The 17,500-nt window shown below is 30.7% G+C and overlaps 1 protein-coding gene across 3 annotated transcripts in view; it reads right to left on the bottom strand.

The window, feature by feature from the left end:
• Window positions 1-17,500, bottom strand: part of zgc:158659 (uncharacterized protein LOC791141 homolog) — a 45,920-nt gene that overhangs the window by 17,276 nt on the left and 11,144 nt on the right. For all 3 annotated transcript variants that reach the window (XM_067445346.1, XM_067445345.1, XM_067445347.1), the window contains exons 3-5: window positions 17,373-17,500; window positions 4,296-4,505; window positions 2,229-2,479 (exon numbers count right to left, since the gene is read on the bottom strand). The exon at window positions 17,373-17,500 is cut by the window's right edge and continues 35 nt beyond it. In XM_067445346.1, the coding sequence (XP_067301447.1) occupies window positions 2,229-2,479; window positions 4,296-4,505; window positions 17,373-17,500 (589 nt within the window). The remainder of the gene's footprint in view (window positions 1-2,228; window positions 2,480-4,295; window positions 4,506-17,372) is intronic.

The following is a 17,500-nucleotide window of genomic DNA, read 5'->3' as shown; positions in this document are numbered from 1 at the left end:
AGAGCATTTTGATTGGACAGAATATTTGATGAGAAGGTGAAGTCTGCGATGATGTCATCAACATCTGTAATTCGTTTTAACGGAAGTGAGAGACTGTAAATTTTGAACGCTTAAATGCAATTGATCTCCTAAATGCAAATGTTGTCATTGTTTTGGAACACACCGGCATATTCATAACTTTAAGGCTAACATAGTCATACTAAAAGCTAAAAAAATTCAATTTTGATTTCAGTGGGCCTTTAAAGGGCTACTTCAGCGTTTTAGCACATGGCTTTGTATCAGTAGAAACCCAGGAGTATATTCGAGTGATCATGCTCCCACTCCTCATATCCCCCACAGCCAGTAGAGGAGCTATTTAGACTAAAGACTACAGTCAGTAGAGGAGCTATTTAGACTAAAGACTACAGTCAGTAGAGGAGCTATTTAGACTAAAGACTACAGCCAGTAGAGGAGCTATTTAGACTAAAGACTACAGTCAGTAGAGGAGCTATTTAGACTAAAGACTACAGCCAGTAGAGGAGCTATTTAGACTAAAGACTACAGTCAGTAGAGGAGCTATTTAGACTAAAGACTACAGCCAGTAGAGGAGCTATTTAGACTAAAGACTACCGCCAGTAGAGGAGCTATTTAGACTAAAGACTACAGCCAGTAGAGGAGCTATTTAGACTAAAGACTACAGCCAGTAGAGGAGCTATTTAGACTAAAGACTACAGCCAGTAGAGGAGCTATTTAGACTAAAGACTACAGCCAGTAGAGGAGCAATTTAGACTAAAGACTACAGTCAGTAGAGGAGTTATTTAGACTAAAGACTACAGTCAGTAGAGGAGCTATTTAGACTAAAGACTACAGCCAGTAGAGGAGCTATTTAGACTAAAGACTACAGTCAGTAGAGGAGCTATTTAGACTAAAGACTACAGCCAGTAGAGGAGCTATTTAGACTAAAGACTACAGTCAGTAGAGGAGCTATTTAGACTAAAGACTACAGCCAGTAGAGGAGCTATTTAGACTAAAGACTACAGCCAGTAGAGGAGCTATTTAGACTAAAGACTACAGCCAGTAGAGGAGCTATTTAGACTAAAGACTACAGCCAGTAGAGGAGCTATTTAGACTAAAGACTACAGTCAGTAGAGGAGCTATTTAGACTAAAGATTACAGCCAGTAGAGGAGCTATTTAGACTAAAGACTACAGCCAGTAGAGGAGCTATTTAGACTAAAGACTACAGTCAGTAGAGGAGCTATTTAGACTAAAGACTACAGTCAGTAGAGGAGCTATTTAGACTAAAGACTACAGCCAGTAGAGGAGCTATTTAGACTAAAGACTACAGTCAGTAGAGGAGCTATTTAGACTAAAGACTACAGTCAGTAGAGGAGCTATTTAGACTAAAGACTACAGCCAGTAGAGGAGCTATTTAGACTAAAGACTACAGTCAGTAGAGGAGCTATTTAGACTAAAGACTACAGTCAGTAGAGGAGCTATTTAGACTAAAGACTACAGTCAGTAGAGGAGCTATTTAGACTAAAGACTACAGTCAGTAGAGGAGCTATTTAGACTAAAGACTACAGTCAGTAGAGGAGCTATTTAGACTAAAGACTACAGCCAGTAGAGGAGCTATTTAGACTAAAGACTACAGTCAGTAGAGGAGCTATTTAGACTAAAGACTACAGTCAGTAGAGGTGTGTTTTCAGCCAGTTTTCAGCTGGTTCATGGGGGGTGGGATCGCACACTCACCGCCCTCGGCTCATTCATGTAAACGGACCTGTGCAGAGCAAAGTCACTGTTTTAACTTCTCAAATTATTCCTATGAAAGTTAAGTTTCCAAAGGCATGAAGTGCCTTTGCTTACCTCAGCTCTTCTGATGAGTGTAATTTGACTCCTGCTGCGTTTGTCCTGTGACTCTCGCTCGGCTCACTCACATTATATTGAACGCACACCATCAGTTTTTAATTGTAGTGTCTGTTCTCTACCTGAACTAAATGATTACCAGTAGCCGTGGCTGTGGGAGTGGCGTCGTAGGGCAGCGACGCAATGCATTCTGGGAGTTGTTGTCTTTCAGCCCCACGAGACAAAAATACATTTTCTGTCTTTTCTTAGTCTAGAAGGCATCAAATTCAAAGATAATGTCTACTACATTAATGTCCCAGTTTAAATACAGAGCTTAATGCTAAATTACTGAAGTAACCCTTTAAGCTGCTCAAAGCATCAGGTCGAAACACACACACACACTCACCTTGTACTGGCTGAGAGGGTATTTCTCCAGGAAGTACTCGTCGCAGCCGCACACTTTAAGCATGTATTGGCCCTGGTACTCCTGCACACACAGGCGTAGCTGCTGTGCAGAAAGATGCATGCTCCGCGTCTTCTTGCGGATGGCTTCAGCGATCAGCTGCTCTGGCAGAGAGTCGTGAGCGATCTTCAGTGTGTATTTCTGCTTGGAGTTGGACGGAGACACGATCACCCAGATAGTCACGATGAGGCGGCCTGCGGAGAGACAGGGTTGAAGTAGGAGCGGGGGGTGAGCGACAACTACTCTAAATAATCGATAATGAAAATCATCGACAGCGATTATCATTATCGATTAGTTGGGTCTGCTCTCTGTACACAAAGCTTTCACCAGTCACGCCAAATCAAAGCCCTGAATAATGCATTTCTGTGGACAACATGTGCATCTAGAAATAATGGAGGAAACAGTGAGAGCTGATGTAGGAAAGGCATGATCCAAGTCCCCAAAACATGAGAACTGTTTTTTTTAAACTTCAAGCAAATGCATTAGCATTTCACACACCCTGTCATGCACTTTGCCAGATATGGATATATAGGTAGATATATTCACTGTGTGTTATCATAGCACTCAGCTGACATGTTTGTTTGAAGGACAGCATTAGGCAGGATGTGGAATATTGTTTTGTCAAAAAAAATGTATCCAATTAAGCGATTAACAGAAAAACGAATCAGCCAACTAAACAATTAATCTGGAAAATAATAGGCCAATGAATAGATTAACCTGAAAAATAATCTGCAAACCAATAGATCAATCAGAAAAATAACCGGCCAACTAATCGATTAACCGGGAAAAGAAGCAGCCAACAAATCGACCAGCTGGAAAATAACCAACCAACCAATCGATTAACTGGGAAAATAATCCTCCAATAAATCGATCAAGCCAAAAAATCGACCAACAAATCGACTAGAAGGAGAAATAATCGGCCAATTAGTCTGCTAACCGGGAAAATAATCGCAAATAGATTAATAGAAAAATAATCTGCAAACGAATCGATTAATAGGGGAAGGATGGAAAGACCAACCCACAAAGCGACTATTCGAAAATAAACGACCAACCAACTGATCGACCGGAAAAATAATCAACCAACCAAGTGATTAATTGGGAAAATAACCAACCACAAAATCGTCTAACCGGAAAAATATTTGGCAACTAATCGGTTAAGTTGAAAAATCAACCGGACAAACAGTCGAGCAACGACAGAATAATCGACCAACGAATAGATTCATTGAATAATAATAATAATAATAATTGGCAAACAAATTGATTAATTGAAAAAAGGAAAAGCAAGACAGATAATCGACCAACCAACTGGGAAAATAATCGACCAAATAATCAGCCAAATAAGTAGCCAACAAATCGATTAAGTGGGGGGGGGAAATAATCGACCCACCAATCGATTAACCAGGAAAACAACAGACCAACTAATCGATGAGTCAAAAATAAGCAGGCAACCAAGTGATCAATCGGGAAATAATCGACACACTAATCGATTAACCAGCTAAATACAACAAACTAATTGATCAATTGGGAAAAGAATTGACCAACAAATCGATTAAATGGAAAAAATAATCGCCCCACCAAATGATTAACCAGGAAAACATTCAACCAAGTAATCGTTCAAGCGGAAAAAATAATATGCCAACCAATCAATTAATTGGGAAAATAATTGCCCTGCCAATCGATCAACCAGAAAAACAATTGACCAGCCAACCGATTGACAGAAAAATAATCGACGACCAATCGATTAATCGGAAAAATAATCGACCAACTAAGTGATTAATTGGGAAAAATAAAGTAAAAAAAACTAAAAAACAATTGCACGCCAAACGATTGGCTGGAAAACAATCAACCAACCAACTAATTGATTAACCGGAAAATCAATCGGGCAACTAATTTATTAATTGAAAGCAATAATAATAATAAAAAAATCGACCGCTAATTGATTAATCAGAAAAATAATCAAACAACTAATCGAGTATCAAAATAAAGGTTAGTTGCAGGCCTAGCACGCACCTTTGTCCAGCTTGCTGTAGATGTGCTGAGGCAGGTCGGCAGAGGACTCCACGTTTGGAGGATAGACGTACAGGGCCTGTGTGTGAGCGCCTCCCCCCTCTCGCTCCTCCACCGCCTCTCTACACACACTCAGAATGTTACGCCGGAACTCCTGCACCTCCGGATCCTTCACCAGCTCAAACTCACAGATGGGCATCCCTATGGCAAACCCTGCACACAGCCATCACTTATTCACACAGCTGGACAGTAGCTCAGCTCATTTACTCGAGTCCTGTACTGAAGTTCACTGTTTGAGTCTCTGTGCTTTACTGGAGTATTATTTTTTCTGTAAACTTCTGACTTTAACTTCACTCCATCTGAAAGACAAATATCGTCCTCTTTACTCCACTACATTTCTATCAAGGTCCTCGAAGTGGAAAGTCGTTTCTGTCGCAGCTTTGAAAGTCAGTGGATGATTTTTTTCTTCTTCTTTTTTTGCAGACAGCCTATCAGTAATCTCTCTTGTAGGATCATATGAATTTTCCCAACTTTTTTAACACTAATCCGTTTATAGCAAAATGCAAGAAGACGTTTCGTCGGCGCAGTGTGTGCATGGGCAGACTTAGAAAGTGTGTTTCAGTTTTCTGAAAAGATTAAAGATTAGTTTCATTGGAATACACTTGATGCATGTCATATAAAATGTAAAAAAATGTAAATATCTGGGAGAAAGTGAAGGTGAACAGTGTGAGAATATCAGATGTGTATCAGTGTATTGGATCCGTGCATTCGGCCTTAAAGTGACAGCAGCTTTGTAACTTTTCTACAAGTATTTAAATGAGTTTAAGTTAGTCGTCTGCTAGTGTGTCAGATGGAGCGTCACTGACTGGCTTAAACCATGATGGCATTATGTGCATTTATACAACTATAATACAATAATGCGGCGACATAAAGAAGGACATTTACTTTTGATACTTAAGTACTTTAGAAAACAAATACTTCTGTACTTTTACTGCAGTAAAAATCTGTTTTTACAACTTTCACTTGTAACGGAGTAATATTTGGCCAGTAATGAAGTTGTGTAGTTTATCCAGCTCTGATTATTCTCAGCTCAGATTTACATAATGAGACTTCCTGGTAAAATAAAGGTAAATAAATAAAATAATAATCAACTTGTCTTGATATGACATCACCAGTGCTTTATGTTTTCAGAGTAAAGGCTCCGTTCACCTCAAGGATGATAAAAATATCTTTTGAGTTATTAATAATCTGAATGAGAATATCAGAGTCCACAGCGCAACTCTAATGATAGCAGCACGGGTGATGACATCATCAGAATCAGCTGAGGAACACTGACAGCCAATCAGAATCCTGCTTTAATCCAGCATTTAAAGAGACAGGCGACAAAACTGCAGCACTTATCATAAACAGAACAATATCATTATAGTTATTATAATAGTCATCGTTGTAGTCATAGTCATTAGTATAGTTATCATTATAACTAGTTATATTTATCATTATAGTTATTGGTATAGTTCTAGTTACAGTTATAGCTTTAGTTTTAGTTATAAATATGGATATATTTATGGTTATAATTATGGATAAAGTTATAGTTATGGATATATTTATGGTTATAATTATGGATAAAGTTATAGTTATGGATATATTTATGGTTATAATTATGGATAAAGTTATAGTTATGGATATAGTTTGGGTTATAGTTATGGATATAGTTTTGGTTATAGTTATGGATATAGTTATGGATATAGTTATGGTTATAGTTATGGATATAGTTATGGTTATAGTTATGGTTATAGTTATGGATATAGTTATGGATATAGTTTTGGTTATAGTTATGGATGTAGTTATGGATATAGTTAAGGTTATAGTTATTGATAAAGTTATAGTTTTTTTAAATAGTTATAGTTATGGTTATAGTTATGGTTATAGTTTTGGTTATAGTTATGGATATAGTTATGGTTATAGTTATGGTTATAGTTATGGATATAGTTATGGATATAGTTATGGTTATAGTTATGGATAAAGTTATGGTTATAGTTATGGATATAGTTATGGTTATAGTTATGGTTATAGTTATGGATATAGTTATAGTTATGGTTATAGTTATGGTTATAGTTATGGCTATAGTTATGGATATAGTTATGGTTATAGTTATGGATATAGTTATGGATATAGTTAAGGTTATAGTTATTGATAAAGTTATAGTTTTTTTAAATAGTTATAGTTATGGTTATAGTTATGGTTATAGTTTTGGTTATAGTTATGGATATAGTTATGGTTATAGTTATGGTTATAGTTATGGATATAGTTATGGTTATAATTATGGATATAGTTATGGATATAGTTATGGTTATAGTTATGGATAAAGTTATGGTTATAGTTATGGATATAGTTATGGTTATAGTTGTGGTTATAGTTATGGACAAAGTTATGGATATAGTTTTGGTTATAGTTATGGATATAGTTTTGGTTATAGTTATGGATAGAGTTATGGATATAGTTATGGTTACAGTTCTGGATATAGTTATGGTTATAGTTAAGGTTATAGTTATGGATAAAGTTATGGATATAGTTTGGGTTATAATTATGGATATAGTTTTGGTTATAGTTATGGATATAGTTTTGGTTATAGTTATGGACATAGTTATGGTCATAGTTTTGGTTATAGATATGGATATAGTTTTGGTTATAGTTATGGACATAGTTATGGTCATAGTTTTGGTTATAGTTATGGATATAGTTATGGATATTGTTTTGGTTATAGTTATGGATATAGTTTTGGTTATAGTTATGGATATAGTTATGGATATAGTTAAGGTTATAGTTATGGATATAGTTTTGGTTATAATTATGGATATAGTTTTGGTTATAGTTATGGATAAAGTTTTGGTTATAGTTATGGATATAGTTTTGGTTATAATTATGGATATAGTTATGGATATAGTCAAGGTTATAGTTATGGATAAAGTTATAGTTTTTGAAATAGTTATAGTTATGGTTATAGTTATGGATATAGTTATGGATATAGTTATGGACATAGTTATGGTTATAGTTATGCTTATAGTTATGGTTATAGTTATGGATATAGTTATAGACATAGTTATGGATATAGTTATGGATATATTTATGGATATAGTTATGGACATAGTTATGGTTATAGTTATGGATAAAGTTATGGACATAGTTATGGTTATAGTTATGGATATAGTTATGGTTACAGATAAGGATATAGTTATTGACATAGTTATGGTTATAGTTATGGATATAGTTATGTCTGTAGTTATGGATAAAGTTATGGATATAGTTATGGTTATAGTTATGGATATAGTTTTGGTTATAGTTATGGACATAGTTATGGTCATAGTTTTGGTTATAGTTATGGATATAGTTATGGATATTGTTTTGGTTATAGTTATGGATATAGTTTTGGTTATAGTTATGGATATAGTTATGGATATAGTTAAGGTTATAGTTATGGATATAGTTTTGGTTATAATTATGGATATAGTTTTGGTTATAGTTATGGATAAAGTTTTGGTTATAGTTATGGTTACAGATATGGATATAGTTATGGATATAGTTAAGGTTATAGTTATGGATAAAGTTATAGTTTTTTAAATAGTTATAGTTATGGTTATAGTTATGGATATAGTTATGGATATAGTTATGGACATAGTTATGGTTATAGTTATGGATATAGTTATGGTTATAGTTATGGATATAGTTATGGACATAGTTATGGATATAGTTATGGATATAGTTATGGACATAGTTATGGTTATAGTTATGGATATAGTTATGGTTACAGATAAGGATATAGTTATTGACATAGTTATGGTTATAGTTATGGATATAGTTATGGATGTAGTTATGGATAAAGTTGTGGACATAGTTATGGTTATAGTTATGGATATAGTTATGGTTACAGATAAGGATATAGTTATTGACATAGTTATGGTTATAGTTATGGATATAGTTATAGATATAGTTCTGGATATAGTTATGGACATAGTTATGGTTATAGTTATGGTTATAGTTATGTATATAGTTATGGATATAGTTATGGTTATAGTTATGGATATAGTTATGGTTACAGTTCTGGATATAGTTATGGTTATAGTTAAGGTTATAGTTATGGATAAAGTTATAGTTTTTTTAAATAGTTATAAATATGGTTATAGTTATGGATAAAGTTATGGATATAGTTTGGGTTATAATTATGGATATAGTTTTGGTTATAGTTATGGATATAGTTTTGGTTATAGTTATGGACATAGTTATGGTCATAGTTTTGGTTATAGTTATGGATGAAGTTATGGATATTGTTTTGGTTATAGTTATGGATATAGTTTTGGTTATAGTTATGGATATAGTTAAGGTTATAGTTATGGATGAAGTTATGGATATTGTTTTGGTTATAATTATGGATATAGTTTTGGTTATAGTTATGGATAAAGTTTTGGTTATAGTTATGGATATAGTTTTGGTTATAATTATGGATATAGTTATGGATATAGTCAAGGTTATAGTTATGGACAAAGTTATAGTTTTTTAAATAGTTATAGTTATGGTTATAGTTATGGTTATAGTTATGGATATAGTTATGGATATAGTTATGGACATAGTTATGGTTATAGTTATGGATATAGTTATGGTTATAGTTATGGTTATAGTTATGGATATAGTTATAGACATAGTTATGGATATAGTTATGGATATATTTATGGATATAGTTATGGACATAGTTATGGTTATAGTTATGGATATAGTTATGGATATATTTATGGATATAGTTATGGACATAGTTATGGTTATAGTTATGGATATAGTTATGGTTATAGTTATGGATATAGTTATGGACATAGTTATGGATATAGTTATGGATATAGTTATGGACATAGTTATGGTTATAGTTATGGATATAGTTATGGTTACAGATAAGGATATAGTTATTGACATAGTTATGGTTATAGTTATGGATATAGTTATGGATGTAGTTATGGATAAAGTTGTGGACATAGTTATGGTTATAGTTATGGATATAGTTATGGTTACAGATAAGGATATAGTTATTGACATAGTTATGGTTATAGTTATGGATATAGTTATAGATATAGTTATGGATATAGTTATGGACATAGTTATGGTTATAGTTATGGTTATAGTTATGTATATAGTTATGGATATAGTTATGGTTATAGTTATGGATATAGTTATGGTTACAGTTCTGGATATAGTTATGGTTATAGTTAAGGTTATAGTTATGGATAAAGTTATAGTTTTTTTAAATAGTTATAAATATGGTTATAGTTATGGATAAAGTTATGGATATAGTTTGGGTTATAATTATGGATATAGTTTTGGTTATAGTTATGGATATAGTTTTGGTTATAGTTATGGACATAGTTATGGTCATAGTTTTGGTTATAGTTATGGATGAAGTTATGGATATTGTTTTGGTTATAGTTATGGATATAGTTTTGGTTATAGTTATGGATATAGTTATGGATATAATTAAGGTTATAGTTATGGATGAAGTTATGGATATTGTTTTGGTTATAATTATGGATATAGTTTTGGTTATAGTTATGGATAAAGTTTTGGTTATAGTTATGGATATAGTTTTGGTTATAATTATGGATATAGTTATGGATATAGTCAAGGTTATAGTTATGGACAAAGTTATAGTTTTTTAAATAGTTATAGTTATGGTTATAGTTATGGTTATAGTTATGGATATAGTTATGGAGATAGTTATGGACATAGTTATGGTTATAGTTATGGATATAGTTATGGTTATAGTTATGGTTATAGTTATGGATATAGTTATAGACATAGTTATGGATATAGTTATGGATATATTTATGGATATAGTTATGGACATAGTTATGGTTATAGTTATGGATATAGTTATGGACATAGTTATGGTTATAGTTATGAATATATAGTTATGGTTACAGATAAAGATATAGTTATTGACATAGTTATGGTTATAGTTATGGATATAGTTATGGATGTAGTTATGGATAAAGTTATGGACATAGTTATGGTTATAGTTATGGATATAGTTATAGATATAGTTATGGATATAGTTATGGACATAGTTATGGTTATAGTTATGGTTATAGTTATGTATATAGTTATGGATATAGTTATGGTTATAGTTATGGATATAGTTATGGTTACAGTTCTGGATATAGTTATGGTTATAGTTAAGGTTATAGTTATGGATAAAGTTATAGTTTTTTTAAATAGTTATAAATATGGTTATAGTTATGGATAAAGTTATGAATATAGTTTGGGTTATAATTATGGATATAGTTTTGGTTATAGTTATGGATATAGTTTTGGTTATAGTTATGGACATAGTTATGGTCATAGTTTTGGTTATAGTTATGGATATAGTTATGGATATTGTTTTGGTTATAGTTATGGATATAGTTTTGGTTATAGTAATGGATATAGCTTTGGTTATAGTTATGGATAAAGTTTTGGTTATAGTTATGGATATAGTTTTGGTTATAATTATGGATATAGTTATGGATATAGTTAAGGTTATAGTTATGGATAAAGTTATAGTTTTTTAAATAGTTATAGTTATGGTTATAGTTATGGATATAGTTATGGATAAGGTTATGGACATAGTTATGGTTATAGTTATGGATATAGTTATAGATATAGTTATGGATATAGTTATGGTTATAGTTATGGTTATAGTTATGGACAAAGTTATGGATATAGTTTTGGTTATAGTTATGGATATAGTTATGGATATAGTTATGGTTACAGTTCTGGATATAGTTATGGTTATAGTTAAGGTTATAGTTATGGATAAAGTTATAGTTTTTTTAAATAGTTATAAATATGGTTATAGTTATGGATAAAGTTATGGATATAGTTTGGGTTATAATTATGGATATAGTTTTGGTTATAGTTATGGATATAGTTTTGGTTATAGTTATGGACATAGTTATGGTCATAGTTTTGGTTATAGTTATGGATATAGTTATGGTTATAGTTATGGACATAGTTATGGTCATAGTTTTGGTTATAGTTATGGATATAGTTATGGATATTGTTTTGGTTATAGTTATGGATATAGTTTTGGTTTTAGTTATGGATATAGTTATGGATATAGTTAAGGTTATAGTTATGGATATAGTTTTGGTTATAATTATGGATATAGTTTTGGTTATAGTTATGGAAAAAGTTTTGGTTATAGTTATGGATATAGTTTTGGTTATAATTATGGATATAGTTATGGATATAGTTAAGGTTATAGTTATGGATAAAGTTATAGTTTTTTAAATAGTTATAGTTATGGTTATAGTTATAGATATAGTTATGGATATAGTTATGGACATAGTTATGGTTATAGTTATGGATATAGTTATGGTTATAGTTATGGTTATAGTTATGGACATAGTTATGGATATAGTTATGGATATAGTTATGGACATAGTTATGGTTATAGTTATGGATATAGTTATGGTTACAGATAAGGATATAGTTATTGACATAGTTATGGTTATAGTTATGGATGTAGTTATGGATAAAGTTATGGACATAGTTATGGTTATAGTTATGGATATAGTTATAGATATAGTTATGGATATAGTTATGGACATAGTTATGGTTATAGTTATGGTTATAGTTATGTATATAGTTATGGATATAGTTATGGTTATAGTTATGGTTACAGATATGGATATAGTTATGGTTACAGATATGGATATAGTTATGGTTACAGATATGGATATAGTTATGGTTACAGATATGGATATAGTTATGGATATAGTTATGGATATAGTTATGGATAAAGTTATGGACATAGTTATGGTTAAGTTATGGATATAGTTATAGACATAGTTATGGTTATAGTTATGCTTATAGTTATGGATATAGTTATGTATATAGTTATGTATATAGTTATGGATATAGTTATGGTTATAGTTATGGATATAGTTATGGACATAGTTATGGTTATAGTTATGGATATAGTTATGGATATAGTTATGGACATAGTTATGGTTATAGTTATGGTTACAGATATGGATATAGTTATGGACATAGTTATGGTTATAGTTATGGATATAGTTATGGTTATAGTTATGGATATAATTATGGTTATAGTTATGGACATAGTTATGGATATAGTTATGGTTATAGTTATGGATATAGTTATGGTTATAGTTATGGATATAGTTTTGGTTATAGTTATGGATATAGTTATGGTTATAGTTATGGATATAGTTATGGTTATAGTTATGGATATAGTTATGGACATAGTTATGGATATAGTTTTGGTTATAGTTATGGACATAGTTATGGATATAGTTATGGTTATAGTTATGGATATAGTTATGGATATAGTTATGGACATAGTTTTGGTTATAGTTATGGACATAGTTATGGATATAGTTATGGTTATAGTTATGGATATAGTTTTGGTTATAGTTATGGATATAATTATGGTTATAGTTATGGATATAGTTATGGATATAGTTATGGTTATAATTATGGATATAGTTATAGTTATAGTTATGGATATAGTTACGGTTAAAGTTATGGTTATAGTTATGGATATAGTTATAGATATAGATATAGTTTTGGTTATAGTTATGGTTATAGTTATGGATATAGTTATGGATATAGTTATGGACATAGTTATGGTTATAGTTATGGATATAGTTATGGATAAGGTTATGGATATAGTTATGGACATAGTTATGGTTATAGTTATGGATATAGTTATGGATATAGTTATGGTTATAGTTATGGATATAGTTATGGACATAGTTATGGTTATAGTTATGGTTATAGTTATGGACATAGTTATGGTTACAGTTATGGACATAGTTATGGATTTAGTTATGGGTATAGTTATGGACATAGTTATGGTTATAGTTATGGATATAGTTATGGATATAGTTATGGTTATTGTTATGGATATAGTTATGGATATAGTAATGGATATAGTTATGGATATAGTTATGGATATAGTTATGGTTATAGTTATGGATATAGTTATGGATATAGTTATGGACATAGTTATGGTTATAGTTATGGATATAGTTATCAATATAGTTATGGTTATAGATATAGTTATGGATATAGTTGTGGATATAGTTATGGACATAGTTATGGTTATAGTTATGGATATAGTTATGGATATAGTTATGGACATAGTTATGGTTATAGATATAGTTATGGACATAGTTATGGATATAGTTATGGATATAGTTATGGACATAGTTTTGGTTATAGTTATAGTTATGGATATAGTTATGGACATAGTTATGGATATAGTTATCGATATAGTTATGGTTATAGATATAGTTATGGATATAGTTATCGATATAGTTATGGTTATAGATATAGTTATGGATATAGTTATGGATATAGTTATGGATATGGTTATGGACATAGTTATGGTTATAGATATAGTTATGGATATAGTTATGGATATAGTTATGGATATAGTTATGGTTATAGATATAGTTATGGATATAGTTATGGATATAGTTATGGATATAGTTATGGACATAGTTATGGTTATAGATATAGTTATGGATATAGTTATGGATATAGTTATGGACATAGTTATGGACATAGTTATGGATATAGTTATGGTTATAGTTATGGATATAGTTATGGATATAGTTATGGACATAGTTATGGTTATAGTTATGGATATAGTTATCGATATAGTTATGGTTATAGATATAGTTATGGATATAGTTATGGATATAGTTATGGACATAGTTATGGTTATAGTTATGGTTATAGATATAGTTATGGATATAGTTATCGATATAGTTATGGTTATAGATATAGTTATGGATATAGTTATGGATATAGTTATGGTTATAGATATAGTTATGGATATAGTTATCGATATAGTTATGGTTATAGATATAGTTATGGATATAGTTATGGATATAGTTATGGTTATAGATATAGTTATGGATATAGTTATGGATATAGTTATGGATATAGTTATGGACATAGTTATGTTTATAGATATAGTTATGGATATAGTTATGGACATAGTTATGGATATAGTTATGGATATGGTTGGATATGGATATGGGGCGGCAGTGGCTCAGTGGTTCATGTAGGTTGTCTACAAACCAGAAGGTTGGTGGTTCAATCCCCGGTTCCACCTGACTAAGTGTCGAAGTGTCCATGAGCAAGACACCTAACCCCAGCTGCTCCCGACGAGCTGGATGGCGCCATACATGGCTGACATCGCCGTCGGTGTATGAATGGGTGAATGTGAGGCAAAAATGTAAAGCGCTTTGGATAAAAGCGCTATATAAATGCAGTCCATTTAGTTATGGACATAGTTTTGGTTATAGTTATGGACATAGTTATGGATATAGTTATGGTTATAGTTATGGATATAGTTATGGTTATAGTTATGGATATAGTTTTGGTTATAGTTATGGATATAGTTATGGTTATAGTTATGGATATAGTTATGGACATAGTTATGGATATAGTTTTGGTTATAGTTATGGACATAGTTATGGATATAGTTATGGTTATAGTTATGGATATAGTTATGGATATAGTTATGGACATAGTTTTGGTTATAGTTATGGACATAGTTATGGATATAGTTATGGTTATAGTTATGGATATATTTATGGTTATAGTTATGGATATAGTTATGGTTATAGTTATGGATATAGTTTTGGTTATAGTTATGGACATAGTTATGGATATAGTTATGGTTATAGTTATGGATATAGTTTTGGTTATAGTTATGGATATAGTTTTGGATATAGTTATGGTTATAGTTATGGATATAGTTATGGATATAGTTTTGGTTATAGTTATGGATATAGTTATGGATATAGTTATGGACATAGTTTTGGTTATAGTTATGGACATAGTTATGGACATAGTTATGGTTATAGTTATGGTTATAGTTATGGATATAGTTATGGATATAGTTATGGACATAGTTATGGTTAAAGTTATGGATATAGTTATGGATAAGGTTATGGATATAGTTATGGACATAGTTATGGTTATAGTTATGGATATAGTTATGGATATAGTTATGGTTATAGTTATGGACATAGTTATGGATATAGTTATGGATATAGTTATGGACATAGTTATGGTTATAGTTATGGACATAGTTATGGATATAGTTATGGTTATAGTTATGGTTATAGTTATGGATATAGTTTTGGTTATAGTTATGGATATAGTTATGGTTATAGTTATGGATATAGTTATGGATATAGTTTTGGTTATAGTTATGGACATAGTTATGGATATAGTTATGGATATAGTTATGGACATAGTTTTGGTTATAGTTATGGACATAGTTATGGATATAGTTATGGTTATAGTTATGGATATAGTTATGGTTATAGTTATGGATATAGTTATGGTTATAGTTATGGATATAGTTTTGGTTATAGTTATGGACATAGTTATGGATATAGTTATGGTTATAGTTATGGATATAGTTTTGGTTATAGTTATGGATATAGTTTTGGTTATAGTTATGGACATAGTTATGGATATAGTTATGGATATAGTTATGGATATAGTTATGGACATAGTTTTGGTTATAGTTATGGACATAGTTATGGATATAATTATGGTTATAGTTATGGTTATAGTTATGGATATAGTTTTGGTTATAGTTATGGATATAGTTATGGTTATAGTTATGGATATAGTTATGGATATAGTTTTGGTTATAGTTATGGACATAGTTATGGATATAGTTATGGATATAGTTATGGACATAGTTTTGGTTATAGTTATGGACATAGTTATGGACATAGTTATGGTTATAGTTATGGTTATAGTTATGGATATAGTTTTGGTTATAGTTATGGATATAGTTATGGTTATAGTTATGGTTATGGTCATAGTTATGGTTATGGTTATAGTTATGGATATAGTTATGGTTATAGTTTTGGTTATAGTTATGGATATAGTTATGGTTATAGTTATGGATATAGTTATGGATATAGTTATGGATATAGTTATGGTTATAGTTATGGTTATAGTTATGGATATAGTTATGGACATAGTTATGGTTATAGTTATGGATATAGTTATGGTTATAGTTATGGTTATAGTTATGGATATAGTTATGGATATAGTTATGGACATAGTTATGGACATAGTTTTGGTTATAGTTTTGGTTATAGTTATGGATATAGTTATGGTTATAGTTATGGATATAGTTTTGGTTATAGTTATGGATATAGTTATGGTTATAGTTATGGATATAGTTATGGTTATAGTTATGGATATAGTTATGGTTATAGTTATGGATATAGTTATGGTTATGGTTATGGTTATAGTTATGGATATATTTATGGATATAGTTATGGATATAGTTATGGATATAGTTATGGTTATAGTTATGGTTATAGTTATGGATATAGTTATGGATATAGTTATGGTTATAGTTATGGTTATAGTTATGGGTATAGTTATGGATATAGTTATGGACATAGTTTTGGTTATAGTTTTGGTTATAGTTATGGATATAGTTATGGTTATAGTTATGGATATAGTTTTGGTTATAGTTATGGATATAGTTATGGTTATAGTTATGGATATAGTTATGGTTATAGTTATGGATATAGTTATGGTTATAGTTATGGATATAGTTATGGTTATAGTTATGGTTATAGTTATGGTTATAGTTATGGTTATAGTTATGGATATAGTTATGGTTATAGTTATGGTTATAGTTATGGATATAGTTATGGATATAGTTATGGTTATAGTTATGGATATAGTTATGGATATAGTTATGGTTATAGTTATGGTTATAGTTATGGATATAGTTATGGACATAGTTATGGACATAGTTTTGGTTATAGTTTTGGTTATAGTTATGGATATAGTTATGGTTATAGTTATGGATATAGTTTTGGTTATAGTTATGGATATAGTTATGGATATAGTTATGGTTATAGTTATGGATATAGTTATGGTTATAGTTATGGATATAGTTATGGTTATAGTTATGGATATAGTTATGGTTATGGTTATAGTTATGGATATAGATATAAATATGTTTGCAGCACTGACCGATCTCCCTGTTGAGTATTTTTTCCTCTCTGTTTCCCAGTGGCTCGATGACCTTTAGGATGGGGTGAAAGAGTCGAAGGTCACACAGGCGGCGGGTTTCATCGTAGAACTCCTCCCTCTCTGCCTCC

This window comes from Pseudorasbora parva, chromosome 6 (assembly GCF_024679245.1).
Source record: "Pseudorasbora parva isolate DD20220531a chromosome 6, ASM2467924v1, whole genome shotgun sequence".
NCBI lineage: Eukaryota > Metazoa > Chordata > Actinopteri > Cypriniformes > Gobionidae > Pseudorasbora > Pseudorasbora parva.
The sequence above is the reverse complement of the archived record's forward strand: the minus strand, read 5'-3'. Positions and strand labels throughout refer to the sequence as shown.